Below are 18,106 nucleotides of genomic sequence, written 5' to 3' on the forward strand. Positions count from 1 at the left end.
ACAGGTTATAAAGTTAACAAGTGTAGGCTATATTCCATTCTGTGTGCATTTAAAGTATATACAGAAATATGTTTCAATTGTACTCAATTACAATTGTATTAAAGGCTTACTAGTAACTCCAAATGAAATTGTAGAAATAGTTGGCCGTGGACCAGTATTAGTCATTTTCTGCTTCCTCATATTTAAGCCCCTACAAAATGAACATTGACAAGATGAACCAAATGTGTCAATCAAACCATAATCCTGAACACTTTTAAGTTCCTAATACATGTGCACACAAATCTTAGGAGGGCAGCAAACATCCTTTGGAATGCAGTCATTTGATCATCCCCTTCCTTAATATAGTGTCTTTGGGTTTGACACTGGATCTCAACATTGATTTTAGAATAACATGCCTGTATACCATGGAATCACAATTCACACCGGATTACCAAAAATGTGTAAATACAGTCTGTGTTCATTTTAAAATCGTAACGAGACGGTTGTGAAACTTTAAAACAAGTTCTTTTTTTCTGCAGAGAAAGGTCATTTACTGTAATGCAGTTTATCCTTCACCTGTCTTGTATTTATTGTGTCTGTTTAACATGCTTCCTCATCAAGTCTAGAGATGGGTTTCTTTATTGTATTTATATACGTGAACATGACTGTTTTTGTAAAAAAACAAAAGGATGGAAAACACTGTTTTTTTTTTGTTATATTGGCAGAATGATGCACAGCTGCCAGTAAACTGTGTCACAGTACGATTCAACACTGTGTTGAACTCTTTGACATCCTTGAGTGGAGAAACTCGAGACCTGTCCTGTAGTGTAGAACACCATCAGCACAGCCTTTGCATCACAGGAGACTGAGCAGGGGCCTCTGGCATGACCTGCATGTTAGTGATGCAGACTCTTCGTTGGTTTCCGTAGGCCATAAGGACGTTTTCTATTTAGCGTCAAATAAAAGTTGTGACATTGGATCGGTCAACTATACTCCCGTTTAAAACTGAAAATTGTTTCATTCATGTGCTTGTGTAAATAAAAGTTTGGTTTAGTAAATATTTGCGTCCTTATTGATTTACTTCAAAGAAAATAAATAAATAAATAATCATGGCAATAACACAAACTTCTGTGGAATAAGGACAGGAATGAAAGAACACATCGTGGAATACAACTAAGCATCCAACTGCACCCATAATTCTAATAAGGGATCCTTACTTGACAAATGAGTCAGATGTTTCACCCAGTTTCTACTACAGTAGTACTATTGAATTATATACAGTCAAGTTTGGATATGCCAGATCAGGGCCTGTCAAAGTCAAGTTTGTGTCTTGTCCCAGCCTGTAAAGTTCCATACTGGGCAGTCTTACTGTAACTGCCCAAACATATCTCATTCTCCTTAAACACACATCCAATACCCAAAATAAATCATCTGTTTGATTCCACAGCTCTGTCACTGCTACCATAGTTGTATACTGTACGTGGCTAGATGATTTAGATAGATGGATAGATAGATAGATAGATAGATAGATAGATAGATAGATAGATAGATAGATAGATAGATAGATAGATAGATTCATTGATCCCCATGGGGAAATTCAAGAATTCGATTTTTTATTTTATTATTATTATTTTTTTTGTAGGAACGTTATAATATCACACTTGTTGATATATATACAATTAATAACACCAATAGTTTATTCAGACTTCTTTTTATTTCAATTTAAAATTCAATGGCCACGACTAGAGAGAGAGAGAGACTCAAGCAGATTTATACGGCAGGAGAGAGACCAGAGAGAAGGGCCATCACAAGAGGCCAAGATAAGACGAGAGTTTAGGGTCCTACCAAGAGCCAGGTATATAGGTCCTGATAAATGCTGTGCAGGTGACCCATATGTAGGTGACCTGACAGATGCTCTGCAGGTGACATACAAGCTTATAGATCATTTACTCTTGGGCTCTCCTTAATGTATTTCTTTATTAGTGCACACCTCTCTTTCTTTCTCTCTGTCTCTCTCCCTGTCTCTGTCAGGCACACAGGCAGTCTGTCTCTGTCTCTCTCTATCTCTCAATCACAAAAGTACACACACACACACACACACACACACACACACACACACACACACACACACACACACACCAAGTATATAAGCAAGTATGCATACATGTTATCAGGTAGATTACACACATGACAACCAACAACCATGTTTTGCTAATAAAAATGTCTAGTGACCTACTAAAGCCCTAGGCCAAATACAAGTTAGCAGGCACGTTATTGGTCTCACTCCAAGCTGAGCTCAAGAGTTGACAGCCCTGAGCGCAATATGTCACCTACCAACATCTAGGTTACTATGAAGTTAGAGGGATGAACAGTGACTCCAATCCAAAGACTGTCCCCACCCTCCTCTATAGCAAGTCACAAGTGGATTATGTATGAAGAAACAGAGGATGTAATGAAGTATTTGGGTGATGTCACGAAGGGTAGGGATGTTAAATCAGTTGTAGTGAGATACTGTACATACACAATAAAGGTTATTTCTAACATATGTCTAATTATCCCGTGGTAATGTCTGAGTCGACTGAAATCTTTCCAAAATGTTGCCACCTTTTTTTTTATTCGGGCTACAATTGATTAATGTGCTGTGGGATTGGTCGTGATCCATAAGATATGTAGGATAAACTACAAACGACCTGAATCGCATTTTCGGGGGAAGTAGGGCAGGGACGCTCCACCCATATGCCCACTGATAGCTCAATGATTGGACTATTGTACACCGAGGAGGCGGATTTTATTAGAGGGCTATGAAACGTGACCATATTACCATTGGCCTTTGCTCCAGTCCGTCACACTTAAGAGTAGCGGCTTTCAGGGCTAAACCACATTTAACACACCAAGCAACTGTTCCTTGTGCAAGTAGATCAGTAACTAGTGTAAAAATGAAATGGTGTTGCTATCTCTGTAAAAGATAATTTCAATAGTCTGCAGATATTTGTTAAGAAACCAGGAGCCTTATCACATTTATTCGTGTTCACGCTTACTTTATTCACCAGTTCAGCGCTTAAATGGAAGCGTGTGGCGTATCACTAGTTGATTTAACCCTAAGTATTCGCACTTGAATCTCACATGATGCGGAGCATATCACCAACAGTGACAAGAACCATCACGTGCACCGCGGACTTCCAGGAACAACGATAACGTAAGGTAATGTTTCTGAACACGGAATGTGACGTGACGGAAGGTTATGTTTTAGGCTATAGCCTACAATTTTAGGAAACGTTAGTTTACGTGATGCTGTAGTTGATATAGTTAGATTTTATGATTACGTATGAGTTATTTTTCAGTGGAGGTAAATTGTTCAGCTACTAAGTTGACATTTTAAATAAGGTGTCTCAGTGTAACATTATAATGAATTGTATGTTATATATGTAATTGTTGACTGTTCCGGTGCGTAAAGGGATCTGTGGCTCAACTTGTCCAGATTAGGCTTGACAGACATTGACAGGCAATAATCGGGCGTTAAACTGTTTTTAAAAAGATTTGTTTGAGTATTATGTAGTTTTGAATATTTAGACACTACAGTGGTTCACTTGGCAGAATAGCCTACTGCGAGCTGGTCGCAGTATCCTCATTACTAGCGCGCAGTTCGAGCATCGAGGGCGGGGCCAGCCGAAATAAATGTGGGGAGGGAAAAGCGAAGACAACAAACCCTCGAAATGTAGGCCACGGCGCGTGACCCAATTCCTCATACACAACACAACGAGTATAAATGTAGAGCAGTTTCCCCCTCCCCTCCTCACCGCTCGGCGCGGTTCCAGGGTTAGTTCTTGTGGGTGTTTTTAACTCTGTCAGGCAGTCTTCAGAAGATTCAATAAAATTAAAAGCCATGACCCACTAATAGCCATTGTTTATAGCCTACCCAACCATTGAATGATAACTTTGTTTAATGTATTGGCATTACATGTTGAAGAAAAGTTCAGTTCTTCTAATGTCCACCAGCAGTTATTTGAACCAAATATGTCAATAAAAGATATAAAGTGACCTATTTTTTCAACAAGGGGTGTTCAGTCCAACTGATGTTTGCATTTAAGTTTGAGCTAGCTACTAACAATGTTGACACAAATCCTAATCAAATATTGAAATAAATGTAGAACTTTCTTTTAACCCTTGGCTAAAAACGTGTAACATTAAAACAACTAAACTTGTCATCACAAATATTCCTTCAATGTATTAATAGCATTTTCAGCACACTAGATAAAGAGAGATCGGGCTTTTGGGGTGAGGGATTTTCAGATGTTCTTTAATTTTATTTGTCACGTGTTGCTAAATCATTGGTTGTTTGAGCATGTGACAGATATTTTGTTTTTGGGGCCTCTGGTGAATGCGATCAGTTGGGCTCTGACCTACTTTCCTCACTCACTTCATACCTGCAACCCTATTTATATCCCTGACACAGGGTTGCAGGAGCTGCTCCCAGCATCTCAAACTCGGCTTAGTTTCCCCCTTATTATCAACAAGCCATTATGGCCCCGCTGAGAGGCCAAACCCACCCTAGGCTATCGCCTCGTTTCGCTCTCACATGGAGGGAAATCCTCGCAGGAATACGTTCTGTGGCCATTCTGGTCTGTCATATTATGCACTTGCTTAGTGGAGGAGGAGGAGGAGGAGGTCTGTTCGAAAACACTAGAGCAATTCTTCTTTCTTTCGACAGAGAGTCTTGAGTGCACGACACGTTATTTGTACAAAAGAGATGGATTTGTTTGTGAAAGAATTCCCTTTAATAGACATGCGATGTATTTCACTTTAAGGCACTGCTTTATCTATTTGTGGTATAACCACGTTACAAATGGGTTAAAAAGCTATAACAACTCTCAATATTTTTTTTTGGTAGGAGCTGACTGTCTCAGTGTTTGGTCATGGACGATAAGAGTCACTGCGCTCTGCCAGGTACCAGAGGGTCAAAGTTCACACCCACAACCATCCAATCGGAGCGGGAGCGGCGGAGGATCCGTGCCCGGGCCCGGGAGCAGAGCGACGCCGTGAGTTCCACGCCCGACCGGATGGCGAAGCGCGACGAGGGGTCCGGCATTCCCTGCAAGGTTCCCCGGTTCCAGTACGTGGACTTCCCCTCGCTGCACCAGTGCATCCAGCAGCTGAGTGTGCCGCCGCTGGAGAGTTGGCTGGCCGGCTGCCGCATGGGCCTGGACAGGGACAGGGACAGGGGTAGACCCTCTCCTGGACTCACGCCAGCTAGCCCCAAGGAGAGGGCTAGCCCCAAGTTCAAGTACGTGGACTACCCCTCGCTCTACCACTGCATCCAGCAGCTGTCCGTGCCTCCTCTGGAGAGCTGGAGCTCGTGCCTGCCTCAGCCCAGGGCCGGTGATGGCAGTGGGGCCAAGGCAGTGGAGAGGACCCCCTCTCAGACCGGCTCGACGAGGGAGGACCAGGCCACACAGACTGCACCAACTGACACGTCAGACGCGGGTCACGTGCAACAAGGGGAGCGCGCAGCTTTTCCCTTACCAAGGAGAGACCTGGCAGAGGAGTGTCCAAGCCCAGCACCAAACGCACCCTCACGTAAACGACAGCACACAGCTCCACCCCCACACGTACCCACATCAGCCGGATCAAAAACGGCGGTTGCGAAAGGCCCCTTGGATCAAGGCCCGGCATTGTCCGTGACGCCAGGCTATTACCGTAGGCCAACAGCAAGCCCAGACCCAGACAGAGCGTCACCCGGGCCTGATCCGAAGGGCACCCGGCCATCTGTGATCAATTTGCACCCGGGAAAGGAGACGCCAGCGAGGCATCATCCTCAGGGCCGCCTGGCAGGCTGTCCAGACACCACGCAGGTGGCCAGCAGCGTCCACTCACAGTCTGTCTGCACTATCTGCCAAAAGATGTTCGCTGGACCAGAGGAGCTGAGAGAGCATCAAGAAAAACACTAAGGCAAAGTGAGGCCAGATGTTGCTTTAAAAGAGCATCGCCATTTTTGTTTTTACATCATTAATGTTGATCATACTGTACCACATCACAATGGTTTACTCAAGATTTGATGATGCCAAACGATAGCATGAATGCAGTATCTGCACAGACAAAAATAATCTGATTTGTTATGTGTGTCTTTTCAGAGAGCCGTCTGAAAAGGCCCTCCATAGGGAGATAGATGTTGGGCCCTCATAGCTACTGGTCAGCTGTGTGTGAGCCAAGGGCAGAAGAGCAGCAACAGTACACATCAGCACAGGACTCTGTTTCACTGGGCTAGAGTGAGATGGCACTTCAACCATACTGAGCAGCACACCACTGTCACATGATGGACTCACTACTTGGACTGATGATACGAACAAAAACGCGAAAAATATAGACAAGTCCGGGAAGAATATCTACATGGGTCATACGACAAGTTATTCTGTCTGTTACTTTTTGGCGCTAGAGAAGAGAACAAGATCTTGACAATGGACGTGTGTAATGTTGTGCTTTTTCATTAACTTGAGAAATAATATGCCTGAGAAAGAGAGAGAGAGAGAGAGAGAGAGAGAGAGTGTGCACATTTCTTTTTTTGCAGTGGGCACAAGAGAAATCTTAGCTTTAATTTTTTTTTCTTTAAAAGGGATGGCAGTGTTTTGCTTGTTTACATGCTGTTGTGGGGTGGGTGAGGTGTCGTGACATCTCTAGCAAGTGAATGAGGTGCAGCTAGTTGCACTGGGGATGCCCGTGTCTTCACCGTGAGCTTGGGTGCCTCCAAACCCTGTGGCTATTGCAAATGCTGCAGAAGCAAAAAAAAAAAAAGTCTTCTTTATTAATTTGTTGTATGATCTTTTTATTCTTTCTTTGTATTGTAATGTTTTATAAATACCTTTAATTGACTGCTGTTGCTTATAGGTTAGAATTTATTAAAAAAAAACCTTTTTTAATTATGTTTTCAAATGTCTAAAAATTTTAACTTGTGGTTGCATTAAAGATTTTGTACAATTGCTTACATCATCTGAGTTTTCTGTTAAAACTAGTTAGTTGTTCTTGAAGAAAAGACACAAAAAGACACACACACACACACACACACACACACACACACACACACACACACACATACACACACACACACCTTGTGGTCCACTCGCAGTAAAACTGGATTAGTAGCTCCAAAACTGGAGCACCATGACGCCACCTGACCTTATCTGTCTGAAGCCTGTAGGTGGCAGCATAATCTTGTGAACAAAACAATGCTGAGCTACTGTATCTGGACCTTTCATCACCTTTTCATTTCTGGTTTACCACTGAAAGATAACACACTATAAGTACACTAAGTAGAGATATACGCATATCTACCCAATAATAAGAGCTAATCTTAAAAATAAAAGTGTTTTTTTCCCCCTTGCGTGTTACCCTTTCACCCTTGACTATTTGTTTATAGTCTATGGGATTATCCAGTGGATTGAATCATCACCATGCACAAAATATAAATGTTTCTTATTAATTCATTTTTTTATCCTTTACTCTAACGGGTGAGTTCCATTGAGATTTTGTATCTCTTTTTCAAGGGAGCCCTGAAACATTCATACACAGAGCGCTTCAGATCACGTGCGCCCGCACACTTGGGGACTTTCCAAAAGGACAAGGACATTCCTGTACCATATCGGGTTTCACTAAGAGCGTTGTAACAGTATCTATCAGAATTTGGGCACAAACTAGTTCTCCTGAGGTCAAATTGTCTGACTCAGACTGTGACTACAGGTATAGCGCCCTCATGCGTTCGCTGTTGATGCCCTCTAACACCTATTCTGTGAGTGTTTCACTGATGAATGTTGTCCTTGGCTTGGCCTCTGCGGGGAAAAAAAACTCCTTTCATTTTAGTGTCAGTGACTGTCCACAGTGTTGTAAGTTGGACAATATATGTCATCTACTACGTAATGTTAATTTTGAAAGCACATCAGGAAACAGGGAAATAAGCGAGAAAAGCAGAGAAGAGACCAGTGCCTTTCATTTCAGTGCCTTGCTGACATACAGTATAGTGTATACCTGCACACAACCAGTCTAACACTGATATATTTCAGAGGGCAACAAAATGGACTCTTCCGTGGATATTATAATCACCCCCATGGGGCACGCTGAGGGAAATGTATTAAGAGATTGATGACACATGCAAATTTCAAAATTAATCAGCTTTATTTTGTAAGATGATGAATGCATACATATTGTACATATTGTACATACCTACATATTCATATCAAACTTCTGAAATGTGCGATCCTGCTGCTAGAAAAAAGGACTGCACATCTCTTTTCATTGCAGAAAAGTTGGCATAAGTCCAGTTCCACCAGTTCACATTCTTCTAGATTCCTCATGCGTTTTAACCACCTCAAAAATAGCAGCAAACTCTGCATACTCCATTTTGGCAACATAATCTGCATTTGCTGCTACGCTTTGACCTCAGACGAGGCTGTAACAAGCAGACAGAAACTAGCATTTTAAATTCTGAACAATGATTTTGACAATTATTGACAATCAAAATGGGCTATAGGCTCAAATAAGTTTATTGGTATTACAAATGTACACATTAACTTTGTTACTATATTGTTCTCTTATACAGTACTATGACAAGAGAAAATGTCATTACATCACGCAGTGTGGTTTATGAATATGAAAACATACTGTACATTCTCCACACCTACAGTAAACTTGGATCAATATTGGTGATAACTTCTAATTTAACCCATGGTTCAAACACAGTTTTTTGCCCCAAAGAAACATTTGAAAAATATCATATACTTTTAGAGTGCCCTCCATAATTATTGGCAGCACACCTATAAGTTGACTAAACAAAAAAAAGTTCTGGTAAAATCTCATAAAGAAATACACATTTTGGACAAAAAACTTGTGCCATAATCATTGCATACATCTTATAAACACAATATACCAGAAGCATTTTTTCCATTTATAATAAACTTATAATAAACTATCTTTGAACTTTCAGCAGTAATCCATGACTTCCTTTTCACCTTCCACTAAGGTACTATGAAAATAAAGTTACTCAGAGGTTAACCCCCCCCCCCCCCCAGTCATTTTTCAAGTGTCAGTGACTGTCCACGGTATCCTCTATACCTGACAATACAGTATATGTCATCTGCTGTGTTCATTTTGTAAGACAATCAGTCAAAATGACTAGAGCTGTGGATCACAAAATAGCAGAGAGCTCATAAAAAGACTGTGAATGGAAACGTTCACTTACTTAAAGTTTACATATGTATGCATTCATTCAGTTCAATAGTTTATATGTATCATTCAGAAGTCACCAACTTGGACTCTTCCATGATTATTGGCCCCACCACTCATGTACACTCTGATGTATTTAAAGATTGATGACACAAGCAAAGTTCAATATTCATCAGATTTATTTTTTTATGGATATATACATATTCATTCCAAACTTGTTTAAACATTTGGATTCGTGCTATATTTGAAAAACAAGAGTGCATATCTCATTTCATTGCAGAGAAGTTGGCCTAGTATGTCCAGTTCCACCTATCCACATTCTCCTAGATTCCTCATGCGTTGTAACCACCTCAAAAAGGGCAGCAAACTCCACAGTGTCCATTTTGGCAACAGAATCTACATTTCATGGCACGCTTTGCCCTCAGACGAGGCTGTTACAAACACACAGACAGACATATCTTTTATGAATGATGAATTCACATTCAATAACATCATAAAATGGTAAAGTGCCATCCACAGTTATTGGAGGCACTCCTAGAAAAGTTGACTAAAATCAGGTACAAAAAACGTTTGAATTATGAACAGTAGTTGAAACAACAATTTTAACAGACAGATTCAATTATTTAAAAATGTTGAAAATAAAAATAAATTGGATGATTAAAGAGGACATAGAATGGATGAATTGAGTATTGCACTGTGTTCTCTGATGTTAAAATAGTATATATTCAACTTTGATTTTAAGAAATAAGCTCAATTGCAATTTTACAAGACTAATTAAAACCATATTTAGGCTGGGTATTGAAATGGTCTGTTTGACTAAATGGCGCCCTCTTTGGCAACCCCAATTGAACTTCAATGGCTTTGCGAGGTCTGACATCACAAGCAAGCAGTTTGGCTGAATTCCATTTTTTTGTGTCTATTTCTAATTTCAAGATTTTCATATGAAGGAGGGCACAACTCATGTTCGTGATAGCTCTTTGTTTATGCACAACCTCTCATAATTCATGAAAACCAAGAAAACATTATTTCCATTCTATGTCACCTTTAAAAGTTTCAGTGGAAACGCAGGGAATGAAGGACTTACCAACTCACTCTCCTCAGCTGTGTAGACCATCACTTCGTCTGTCTGCAGACCTACATCACCAGCCTCCCCTGGCATGGCATTCTGCATTCAAATAATTATCAGATCTAGATTAGCAGTAAGACACAGCAACAGCAGGTACAGTAGGGAAAATACTGTCACTTCTCTTTTTCACATGTACAGCAGTATGTCTATTAGTCTGACTGGTCTCACCTCAGTCTCCTGTGCAGTAGTGCTGTGGAGGATGCAGATGCTGAAGATCACAGCAATGGCCAAGGGCAGACACTTCATTTTCAGGCTGGTTTTCAAGATGATGGCAGCAAGTTCAATCTGGATGATTTCTCTTCTCTCTGGTAAGATGCTCTGCTTATTTGACTTCTGAGACACAAGTGGGGTGCACTTATACTAGTTTATAGTAAATATTGCTTCATACCTGGTGAAGCAAGCCAAGCTGTTTGGAATTCCCATATTTCTAAAGTGGGCAAAGTCCCTGGAAAGAGGGCCCTACAATTCGCTCTCTAACTATCAAAAGGAGTCTTGGAGATACTGTACATCCTTGTGTTATTTGACAATGGCTCAGGTAAGGAGGCAGGCAACACATCGTCAGGCGTCTTGTGCATGGCACAGGACAAAGCACAAAATTGAGAACACACTGGCATGGGTTTGTTCCTGGTATTTTTGGAGCCATCAAAAGAGGCTTAAGAATTGGTTGTGCAGGAAGGAGTACAGTACAAGCACAGTTTCATCAACTGATTGCAAAGCACACTTCATACAGTATAATAAGGCTTATCTACATTTGAACCTATTTGTGTATTAAGGTCGCATACACACTAGAACATTTGGTGATTTTGTGACGTTGCCAAGCGATATTGGTAAAACGAAGCTAGTGTTTATGAAACATAAATGTAATGTGAACAGAGACCAGCTGAGTCAGTTTCAGGGGGCAGTAATCACACTCGGGTATGGTCCATTTAAACGGCCCAGTGTGAAGGCAACCTAAGGGAAAATCTTGAGAGTTTGATGCACAGTGAGTAAGTTTGAGAAGTGGAAAATGTTTCTTAAATAACTGAATATATATGGCAAACTGAGTACAATGAGTCACATCAACATTGCCTACTTCCTCATGCACAGCTTGTAACTTTGATGCATCCCAAAAATTGAATGATAAATATGTCACTTATTCAGAGTGACAGATTACCCAGAGGTTTATGGAGTCTCGAATCATCAAACAATTTGTGATTGTTTCTCCTTTGTGTGTGTGTGTGTGTGTGTGTGTGTTCATTCACCTGCATACTGTAGATTGTGCAGTGACCACCATATCTTCAAAATATCCTTGAAAGTTACAGCTCATTTCAAATGTCTTTCCTCATCATATGCTATTCAATTGTGTGTGAAAACATTTGAGGAATAATTTTAAGTTCATATGCTGTATTCTTTCATGAGTGATAAACTACCAATGTAGCATTTTACCAAATTTACTGTAATTTTCACAGTCATGCTCAAATGAGATAGTAGAGTGGCGAGAGGTTGAAGCAAGTCAGGTTGTTCCAATCCTCACTAGCTTTGGGTTTTCCAATTTCCTAATCAACTACTGTAAGTGATGAAGCAACTCCCCTATACCAGGAAAGAGGCAAATTCTGACAATTATTTGACAATGGCTTAAAGTTAATACATTACTATTCAGATAAAAAGGTAGCCAACTCAAATATTTGTGTAGCTTGTTCGTGGCACAACACAAATTGAAAAATGATCTGCTGCCGTCGAGACCACACTGGATCAAGACTGGTTTTCCACATTTTCCCGCAAACAGAGACATTTAAATATCAAGAATTGGTTGTGCAGGAGGGACTACGATTCAAGCGCAGTTTCATCAACTAATTGCACAGCACACTTCATACAAACTGATGATGTTAATACAGTTAATGATAAATCTGTCACTTTTACAAAGTGACAGGTTTCTCACAGTAGTGGTTGATGGAGTCCAAAATCAGGTTAGAGTATTTAATTGATGTTTGCATGAAATTTAGGAATCTACTGTTCACAGATTAACACAAACCTTCTGACTCACACTTTAAACCAGTGGTGTTTACTGGACAAAGTAGAGCAATCATCCAGAATGTTTTAATCTGCTTTTTGTTCACTTCACTTCACATGTATGTGTGCGAGAGTGTGTGAGTGTGTGTGGCATTCTAAGATCTGTGCAGGGGCACTCTCACTGGGGTTCGTCACCCCATTTGCCAAATAAACAAGTTCCACTCGGTCACTAAGATTGGCTCTTTATAGAAAGTCCTTCCTTTACCAGCAGAGATAAAGCAGCATCAGGCCATATTCAAGCCTTAGATGAATCAAAACGTCTTTCCTCATAATGTGATTTTGCATCCTAAAGATTTCAAATAAGAGTATAAGAGGAATACTTTTCAGTTCACATATGTATGCATATGTGAGTCATGTAGCGCTTGCGTAGCTGCAGCGTAGTTCTGCCAGGTATACTTAATACTATACGTCATTCATTCATTACCCCTGACCAATCAGCATGCTACATTGGCTTTATTAATGACTCTGCTCAGGCACCTGCCCTGTTGCCTTCAGGTGCCGATTTTCGATGTTCCCATCCTCCCTCCCTAATCACCACCAGATCGGTCCTCGTCCAGCTGTCCAGGGGGTAGGCTTTGCCCCTGCCTCTCCTTCCGGCAGGATTTGCCAGGGTCTGCACGCTCAGTGACCCGGACCTAGGACCGGGCCTACGCCAAAGACTCTCATTGTTGCTCATTTCTATCCCAATAAAATCTTTATTAACTTCAGTTATGTCTCTGAGTATTCCTGGCTGAAATGGGCTACTACTAAGGCTGGATTAGCTGCTGGCTGTAGCAATTTGAGCTACTGTATAGGCAAAACGGATTGTTTTGATTTTTTGTTCGTATAGACAGTACTCATGACCTCGATGTATGTGAAGAATCGCCAGATTTCTCCTTTGAGAGATTGATGTGTAAAACGCTGAGCGCTGGCTGTCCTACGTGTGCAATGACAATAAAGTTGAATTTAATCTAATCCCCCCCCCCCCCAGTCATTTTTCAATAATGTGTCAGTGACTGTATCGTCTACCGGACAATACAGAATATGTCATCTACTGTAGTGTTCATTTTGTAAGAAAATCAGTCAAATGAGTAGAGTTTTGCATCACAAAATAGCAGAGAGCTCATAAAAAGACTGTGAATGGAAACTTTCACTAATGTACTTAAAATGTACATCTGCATTCATTCAGTTCAATACTATTTTATATGTATCATTCAGAAGTCACCAACTTGGACTCTTCCATGATCATTGGCCCCACCACTCATGTACACTCTGATGTATTTAGAGATTGATGACACAAGCAAAGTTCAATATTCATCAGATTTATTTTTTGTGGATATATATATATTCATTCCAAGCTTGTTTAAACATTTGGATTCGTGCTATTTGAAAAACAAGAGTGCACATCTCATTTCATTGCAGAGTAGTTGGCCTACAGTATGTCTGGTTCCACCGATCCACATTCTCTTAGATTCTTCATGCGTTGTAACCACCTCAGAAAGAGCAGCAAACTCCACAGTGTCCATTTTCGCAACAGAATCTACATTCCATGGCACGCTTTGCCCTCAGACGAGGCTGTTACAAACACACAGACAAAGACATATTTTTTCATGAATGATGAATTCACATTCAATAACATCATAAAATATTAAAGTGCCATCCACAATTATTGGAGGCACTCCTGGAAAAGTTGACTAAAATCAGGTACAAAAAAAAAACGTTTGAATTATGAGCAATAGTTGAAACAACAATTTATAACCGACAGATTCAATTGTTTAAAAATGTAGAAAATAAAAATAAATGGGATGATTAAAAGTTTCAGTGGAAACGAAGGGAATGAAGGACTTACCAACTCACTCTCCCCAGCTGTGTAGACCATCACTTCGTCTGTCTGCAGACCTACATCACCAGCCACCTCTGGCATGGCATTCTGCATTCAAATAATTATCAGAACACCAACAGTAAGACACAGCAACAGCAGTTACAGTTGGCACAATACTGTCACTTCTCTTTTTCACATGTACAGCAGTATGTCTATTAGTCTGACTGGTCTCACCTCAGTCTCCTGTGCAGTAGTGCTGTGGAGGATGCAGATGCTGAAGATCACAGCAATGGCCAAGGGCAGACACTTCATTTTCAGGCTGGTTTTCAAGATGATGGCAGCAAGTTCAATCTGGATGATTTCTCTTCTCTCTGGTAAGATGTTCTGCTTATTTGACTTCTGAGACACAAGTGGGGTGCACTTATACTAGTTTATGGTAAATATTGCTTCATACCTGCTGAAGCAAGCCAAGCGGTTTGGAATTCCCATATTACTAAAGTGGGCAAAGTTATGTTGTAACTCCCTGGAAAGAGGGCAATACAATTCGCTCTCCAACTCAAAAAGAGTCTTGGAGATACATTCTTATGTTATTTGACAATGGCTCAAAAGATTCAGGTAAGGATCGGAAATACACATCGTCAGGCATCTTGTGCATGGCACAGGACAAAGCACAAAATTGAGAACACACTGGCTCACATGGGTTTGTTCCAGGTATTTTGGAGCCTATCAAAAGAGGCTTAAGAATTGGTTGTGCGGGAAGGAGTACAGTACAAGCACAGTTTCATCAACTGATTGCAAAGCACACTTCATACAGTATAATAAGGCTTATCTACATTTGAACCTATTTGTGTATTAAGGTCACATACACACTAGAACATTTGGTGATTTTGTGACGTTGCCAAGCGATATTGGTAAAAAGAAGCTAGTGTTTATGAAACAAAAATGTAATGTGAACAGAGACCAGCTGAGTCAGTTTCAGGGGGCAGTAATCACACACTCTGTTATGGTCCATTTAAACGGCCCAATGTGAAGGCCACCTATAAGTGAAAATGAGAGTTTGAGAGTTCGATGCACAGTGAGTACATTTGAGAAGTGGAAAATGTTTCTGAAATACTGTAACTGAATACGGCAAACTGAGTACAATGAGTCACATCAACATTGCCTACTTCCTCATGCACAGTTTGCAACTTTGATGCATCCCATACATTGAATGATAAATCTGTCACTTATTCAGAGTGTCAGATTACCCAGTGGTTTATGGAGTCTCAAATCATCAAACAATTGTGATTGTTTCTTCTTTGTGTGTGTGTGTGTGTGTGTGTGTGTGTGTGTGTGTGTGTGTGTGTGTGTGTGTGTGTGTGTGTGTGTGTGTGTGTGTGTGTGTGTGTGTGTGTGTTGTGTGTGTGTGTGTGTGTGTGTGTGTGTGTGTGTGTGTGTGTGTGTGTGTGTGTGTGTGTATGTGTGTGTGTGTGTGTGTGTTTGTGTGTGTGTTTGTGTGTGTGTGTGTGTGTGTGTGTGTGTGTTCATTCACCTGCATACTGTAGATTGTGCAGTGACCACCATATCTTCAAAATATCCTTGAAAGTTACAGCTCATTTCAAATGTCTTTCCTCATCATATGCTATTCAATTGTGTGTGAAAACATTTGAGGAATAATTTTAAGTTCATATGCTGTATTCATTCATGAGTGATAAACTACCAATGTAGCATTTTACCAAATTTACTGTAATTTTCACAGTCATGCTCAAATGAGATAGTAGAGTGGCGAGAGGTTGAAGCAAGTCAGGTTGTTCCAATCCTCACTAGCTTTGGGTTTTCCAATTTCCTAATCAACTACTGTAAGTGATGAAGCAACTCCCCTATACCAGGAAAGAGGCAAATTCTGACAATTATTTGACCATGGCTTAAAGTTAATACATTACTATTCAGATAAAAAGGTAGCCAACTCAAATATTTGTGTAGCTTGTTCGTGGCACAACACAAATTGAAAAATGATCTGCTGCCGTCGAGACCACACTGGATCAAGACTGGTTTTCCACATTTTCCCGCAAACAGAGACATTTAAATATCAAGAATTGGTTGTGCAGGAGGGACTACGATTCAAGCGCAGTTTCATCAACTAATTGCACAGCACACTTCATACAAACTGATGATGTTAATACAATTAATGATAAATCTGTCACTTTTACAAAGTGACAGGTTTCTCACAGTAGTGGTTGATGGAGTCCAAAATCAGGTTAGAGTATTTAATTGATGTTTGCATGAAATTTAGGAATCTACTGTTCACAGATTAACACAAACCTTCTGACTCACACTTTAAACCAGTGGTGTTTACTGGACAAAGTAGAGCAATCATCCAGAATGTTTTAATCTGCTTTTTGTTCACTTCACTTCACATGTATGTGTGCGAGAGTGTGTGAGTGTGTGTGGCATTCTAAGATCTGTGCAGGGGCACTCTCACTGGGGTTTGTCACCCCATTTGCCAAATAAACAAGATCCACTCGGTCACTAAGATTGGCTCTTTATAGAAAGTCCTTCCTTTACCAGCAGAGATAAAGCAGCAGCAGGCCATATTCAAGCCTTAGATGAATCAAAACGTCTTTCCTCATAATGTGATTTTGCATCCTAAAGATTTCAAATAAGAGTATAAGAGGAATACTTTTCAGTTCACATATGTATGCATATGTGAGTCATGTAGCGCTTGCGTAGCTGCAGCGTAGTTCTGCCAGGTATACTTAATACTATACGTCATTGATTCATTACCCCTGACCAATCAGCATGCTACATTGGCTTTATTAATGACTCTGCTCAGGCACCTGCCCTGTTGCCTTCAGGTGCCGATTTTCGATGTTCCCATCCTCCCTCCCTAATCACCACCAGGTCGGTCCTCGTCCAGCTGTCCAGGGGGTAGGCTTTGCCCCTGCCTCTCCTTCCGGCAGGATTTGCCAGGGTCTGCACGCTCAGTGACCCGGACCTAGGACCGGGCCTACGCCAAAGACTCTCATTGTTGCTCATTTCTATCCCAATAAAATCTTTATTAACTTCAGTTATGTCTCTGAGTATTCCTGGCTGAAATGGGCTACTACTAAGGCTGGATTAGCTGCTGGCTGTAGCAATTTGAGCTACTGTATAGGCAAAACGGATTGTTTTGATTTTTTGTTCGTATAGACAGTACTCATGACCTCGATGTATGTGAAGAATCGCCAGATTTCTCCTTTGAGAGATTGATGTGTAAAAACGCTGAGCGCTGGCTGTCCTACGTGTGCAATGACAATAAAGTTGAATTTAATCTAACCCCCCCCCAGTCATTTTTCAATAATGTGTCAGTGACTGTATCGTCTACCGGACAATACAGAATATGTCATCTACTGTAGTGTTCATTTTGTAAGAAAATCTGTCAAATGAGTAGAGTTTTGCATCACAAAATAGCAGAGAGCTCATAAAAAGACTGTGAATGGAAACTTTCACTAATGTACTTAAAATGTACATCTGCATTCATTCAGTTTAATACTCTTTTATATGTATCCTTCAGAAGTCACCAACTTGGACTCTTCCATGATCATTGGCCCCACCACTCATGTACACTCTGATGTATTTAGATATTGATGACACAAGCAAAGTTCAATATTCATCAGATTTATTTTTTTATGGATATATACATATTCATTCCAAACATTTGGATTCGTGCTATTTGAAAAACAAGAATGCACATCTCATTTCATCGCAGAGAAGTTGTCCAGTTCCACCGATCCACATTCTCTTAGATTCTTCATGCGTTGTAACCACCTCAGAAAGAGCAGCAAACTCCACAGTGTCCATTTTGGCAACAGAATCTACATTTCATGGCACGCTTTGCCCTCAGACGAGGCTGTTACAAACACACAGACACAGACATTTTTTTTCATGAATGATGAATTCACATTCAATAATATCATAAAATAATA

At 40.6% G+C, this 18,106-nt stretch overlaps 1 protein-coding gene across 3 annotated transcripts; it reads left to right on the forward strand.

Moving 5' to 3' along the window:
• The first annotated feature begins 2,843 nt into the window (after positions 1–2,843).
• On the forward strand, positions 2,844–6,952 carry si:ch211-284e13.6 (nascent polypeptide-associated complex subunit alpha, muscle-specific form). Of its 3 annotated transcripts, none has more exons than XM_062536379.1 (3): positions 2,844–3,180; positions 4,868–5,930; positions 6,108–6,952. In XM_062536379.1, the coding sequence occupies exon 2, from the start codon at positions 4,893–4,895 to the stop codon at positions 5,922–5,924; it is 1,032 nt and encodes a 343-aa protein (XP_062392363.1). In that variant the 5' UTR covers positions 2,844–3,180; positions 4,868–4,892; the 3' UTR covers positions 5,925–5,930; positions 6,108–6,952. The 3 variants fall into 3 exon arrangements, with proteins under 3 accessions (XP_062392363.1, XP_062392365.1, XP_062392364.1); XM_062536381.1 differs by having other exon boundaries at positions 4,868–5,925; XM_062536380.1 differs by having other exon boundaries at positions 2,844–3,175.
• The last annotated feature ends 11,154 nt before the right edge of the window (positions 6,953–18,106 follow it).

Source organism: Sardina pilchardus, chromosome 5 (assembly GCF_963854185.1).
Source record: "Sardina pilchardus chromosome 5, fSarPil1.1, whole genome shotgun sequence".
Classification (NCBI taxonomy): Eukaryota; Metazoa; Chordata; class Actinopteri; order Clupeiformes; family Clupeidae; genus Sardina; species Sardina pilchardus.

Bases quoted from the DNA above. Each gene is read 5' to 3' on its own strand.
- si:ch211-284e13.6 (XM_062536379.1), top strand. From the start codon at position 4,893: ATGGACGATAAGAGTCACTGCGCTCTGCCAGGTACCAGAGGGTCAAAG.